Source organism: Penaeus japonicus, unplaced genomic scaffold (assembly GCF_977035675.1).
Source record: "Penaeus japonicus unplaced genomic scaffold, GWHDUDI00000001_assembly GWHDUDI00000024, whole genome shotgun sequence".
In the NCBI taxonomy this organism is placed as follows: Eukaryota; Metazoa; Arthropoda; class Malacostraca; order Decapoda; family Penaeidae; genus Penaeus; species Penaeus japonicus.
Genome location: NW_028234426.1, coordinates 8,732,644 through 8,737,643, shown reverse-complemented (window position 1 = coordinate 8,737,643; position 5,000 = coordinate 8,732,644). Strand labels below are relative to the sequence as shown.

At 36.3% G+C, this 5,000-nt stretch overlaps 1 protein-coding gene across 1 annotated transcript in view; it reads right to left on the bottom strand.

The window, feature by feature from the left end:
- LOC147469031 (uncharacterized) overlaps nt 1-3,644 on the bottom strand; it is a 7,683-nt gene extending 4,039 nt beyond the window's left edge. Inside the window, exon 1 of the mRNA XM_086551107.1 lies at nt 2,277-3,644. Coding sequence (XP_086407233.1) covers nt 2,277-3,269 — 993 coding nt within the window. The 5' untranslated portion in view covers nt 3,270-3,644. The remainder of the gene's footprint in view (nt 1-2,276) is intronic.
- Nucleotides 3,645-5,000: the final 1,356 nt, after the last annotated feature.

The following is a 5,000-nucleotide window of genomic DNA, read 5'->3' as shown; positions in this document are numbered from 1 at the left end:
ATATATATATATATATATATATATATATATATATGTATATATATATATATATATATTTATATATATATATATATATATATATATATATATATATATATATGTATATATATATATATAATATATATATAATATATAATATATATATATAGAGAGAGAGTGAGAGAGAGAGAGAGAGAAAGAGAGAGAGAGAGAGAAAGAGAGGGAAAGAGAGAGAAAGAGAAAGAGAGACAGAGAGATAGAGCGATAGATAAGTAGATAGATGGATATTACCCGGATACATACACAGATGCATATGTGTATGTTATATTAAGTTATATAACTGATAATAGTAGTAATAATAACAATAATGAGGATAATAACTATAATGGTGATAATGATGACCATGATGATATTAGTGTTAATAATTATTTTGATGATGATTGTATTGATAATTATAACGACAACGATAATTATGATATTGTAGTAGTAGCAATAGTACTAGTAGTTTAGTTGTAGAAATAATAAGAATAATATTAACAATATTGCGATATTGTTAATCATAGTAATGGTAATAATGATGATGATAATGATAATGATAATATCAATAATGATAATGATCTTTATGTGAATAATGATAATGGTGATATGAATATAGATAATGATGATAATGATAATGAAAACAATAATAATGATCATAGTAATGGTAATCATTATGATGATAATGATAATGGTAATATCAATAATGATAATGATAACGATGATAATGATCTTTATGTGAATAATGAAAATGGTGATATGAATATTGATAATGATAATAATGATAATGAAAACAATAATAATGATCATAGGAATGATAATGCAAGTGATGATAATTGCAATAATGCTAATGATGACAATCATAAGAATAAGAATAATGATAATAGCAATAATAATGATGATAATGATAATGGTAATTATGGCAGTAATGATAATGTTGGTGATAATAGTAATGGTAGTAATGATGATGATAAGGATGATGGTGATAATGTTAATGATGATATTGATAATAATAATGATAATGATATCAATAATAATAGTAATGATAGTAGTGATAATAATGATAATAATAACAATGATGATACTGATATTAACAAAAATATTGATAATGATACTACTAATAATAAGGATTATAATGATCATGATAACAATAATGATAATGATTATAATAATGACATTAACAATGGTATTGTCGATGATGATGATAATAATGATATTAGTAGTTATTATCATCTTTATAATCATAACGGTAGCACTGATGAAAAATACTGATAATAGTAATATTTATAAAAAATATGATAATAATAAAGACGGTAATGATAGTAATAATAATCATAATAATGATGTTAATAGTAATAATAAATATGATAATGCTGATAACGATGATTATAATGATAACAATGATGAAAATTATAATGATATTAATATTGATACTGATGATAAGGATGATAATGATAATAATAATGATAATAATAATAATGATAATGAATAAGAACAGTAATGACAGTCATAATGATGATAATAACAATAATGATAATCATTGTAATGCTAATAATAATGATCATGATAACAATAATGGTGAAAAAAGTGATAGCATTAGTGATGATAATATAATGGTAGTGATACAGATAATGGTATTAATAACAGGGATGATAATACTAATGATGATAATAATGATAATGATTAAGATAATAATAATAATAAAACATACTAATACTAATAAAGGTAATATCAATAATAATCATATATCTAATAACAATTGTGATAGTAACGATAATGATAATGATTATAATGATAATGATAATAACGAAAATATAATGATAGTATTGAGGATGACACTGATAATGATATTGATAACAATGATAAGGTTAACAACAACAATAATATGATATAGAAAATAACAATAACAAAACCAATGATAACAATGATAATGATAGTAACAACCATACTAATGATAAAACATGATGGTAATGATAATAATAATTACTATATCATGATAATCATAATGACGATGATGATGATAATTATGATAATAATGATAATAATATTAATAACATTGATCATGATAATCATAAGAGGAAGAAGAGTGGGTAATCAAGATAAGTAATGATAATGAAATAATAATGTTATCTATATTAAGGATTATAATGATTATGATCAGGGTGATGTTATCAATAATATCAACAGTAAACACAACTGCAATAAAAACAAGTGTAAGCACTACCACAACAATACCAAGGGAATTCACACCCATCCCGTACCTGCGTGTGGATGTCCTCGCTGTAGATCGCGCCGCAGAAGATGGGCGCGATGGCCTGGAGGGAAAGCAGGCCGAAGCTGACCGGAAAGTACCAGTCACCGTAATCGAGGACGGACACGAGCGTCCAGTAGAGGAAGCAGATGAGGGAGATGATGTGGTGGGGGACCATCACCAGCATGAAGGGCCCCATGATCACTTTGAAGTTCTGGATGATTCGTCGGAGGTCCAGGACGGCCTCCTGCAGGCGGTTGATGTCCCCGCTGGCGATGCACTTCTGGATGGGCGAGCGCACGCACCTCTCGCCGAACTTCTCGCACTCGAGGATCGACTCGAGCTCGTGGCGGATGTGGCCGAAGCAGAGGGTGAATACCTTGGACGCCATGACCACCCACAGGACGGGCATGGAGAGGGTGTAGCTGTAGATGACGTAGACGTAGACGAGGGACAGCATACGTCCCACGCCGTCCTCGTTGATCAGGTTGAACCTCAGTTCGTTGAGGATGTTCACCACGAAGAAGGCGACGCAGATGAGGATGCTGTTGAAGAGCGGGATGGAGAGGCTGAAGGAGTGGACGCCATCCGTCAGCGTTGGAAACTTGCGCTCGAACAGCATCCAGCCGTTGAGGAAGTTGGCCCACTCCTCGTACATGACGATGGAGAGGACGTGCACGGACACGGCCGAAATGCTCATGACGAAGACGATGAGGATCATGACGTAGAGCGTGAGGCCTTCCCCGCCGGCGATGTAGGCCAGCATGCAGTCGTAGAAGCAGGGGATGTTGAACCCGATGGAGCAGATGATCCAGAAGGTCAGGAAAGGACTCAGCTTAAAGCGGCGGGTCGCGTAGTTGTACGTCACGGGCATGCAGCCCCAGATCTTGGTCCAGCGGATGACGTGCACGAAAGGCGTTGGGTACGTACGCGACGCGAAGCTTTCCAGGTCGATCGGAATCACGGGCAAGTCGGCGAGAGTCGCGGAGCCGTGCGGGAACATGATCGTCACTGTGTCGGCCCACACGCCAGAGGTGCACCGTCGTCGAAGTAGTCATATGCACTCACGCAGCTCGTTCCTTCGCCGGAAGACGACTGAACCTCCTCATCCTTGTGGCCGCCACGAAGCCTCTCCTTGACTGGCGGCACTTGAAATTGCACGCTCTGTCACGATACCCTCAAGGAGAACCACCGAAAAAGTGTTCAACTGTAATCCGCACGCTGGTTCGCGTCCCCAAAGTAGCCGCCGGGACTGTTGTCTTCCATGGCAGTCGCGGACGCACTGGGACCCCTGAGTCTCTCGAGGCGCACGTCCGCCAGGCCTCTGGGTCTGACACCTACATCCGCCTCTCGACGACAGAGACAATGCCCGCCCTTTGTAGTAGCACGGATAGGCATCTCTAATTATACTCCCTTTCTTTGTTTATCTATCAGCCTGCCAGCCCGTCGTTCTACCTGTGTCTATATCTCCTTACCTATTTATCTTTACATCTTTACGCATTGCTATTGCTAAAGTCTTAGGTCTCGGACGCGCATACTTATCAGTTTTATAATAATACTTGACCCGATGCTTCTCCGCGCGACTGTATAGTTCCTTGTGGCTGAAGAGCCCACTGGAATTTCTGAAATCTCATCCACGCGTGTGAATTCCAAGCACTCACGAGGAGATGTCGAGAAAGATAAGAACAATGCCCGACGAAGAAAAAAAAACAAGAAGAAGAAGAAGAGAGAAAGAGAAAAAGAAACACGACGAGGAGCAATGGATACAGCAACGAAGAGAGAGAACGGAAGCAATGGAAGAAACAGAAATCCGAGGAGAAGAAGCAATAAAGGAAGGAGGAGAAGGGAAGTTACACGAGGAATTCTAAAGGACTAGGCTTAGAAATCACAACGGCGTGAGAGAGAAGAGGTCATCTTCAGATATCGATCGAGTGGAGGTCAATGGCGAGTCAACAGATACATTGTTCCGATTTCTGAGATGTGGAAAAGATTTTAGATGCTTGAGTCACCTCTAGCCTCTGTTTTGAATATTATTTTTTCATAGTGTATCGTCCTAAATACCGTAAGTTTTCATATTTATTTTTTTCCACATTTCAGAATTTCCTGTAGTTTGTAGTATAGTGTACCTGGCATCTTATTGATAAGCTGCGGTTAATAATACTGTAGCTTTATATGGGAACTTGATACAGGATTTTACTTAAACATTTATTATGGTTTAGGAAGACGCAGTCTTATAGAGTAAGTTTAATGTTATAGTATTGTACAATATGCAGGAAACGCATTCAAATATAACAGTAACTTTGATATACAGTATGGAATTCACTACATACTTAAAAAATTAAAAGTACGTACACACAGACAAATAAATATTGTGCGACCTTGTGTTGGACATGGATATATCATATTCATACAAATAATAAGCATATTCATACAATTAATAAGCTCTCTGGGATTCAATATAGCAAATGTTATGTGTGTGAGTGTTTCCGTGTGTGTGCGTGTGTATGTATATGTGTGAGTGCGTGTGTGTGTGTGTGTATGTACGTGTGTGAGAGAGTGTATGTCTGTTTGTGTTATGTTTGATTGTGCATGCGAGTAATCGGTGCACTATAATATTAAAGCAAACACTAGAATAAATATGTCTTTATTTACACACGAAAAATAAGAACAATTACAAAACCACAAATTTAACTCAATAACACTGCTCATCTTCTATGTCTAATGTAGAAGAAGA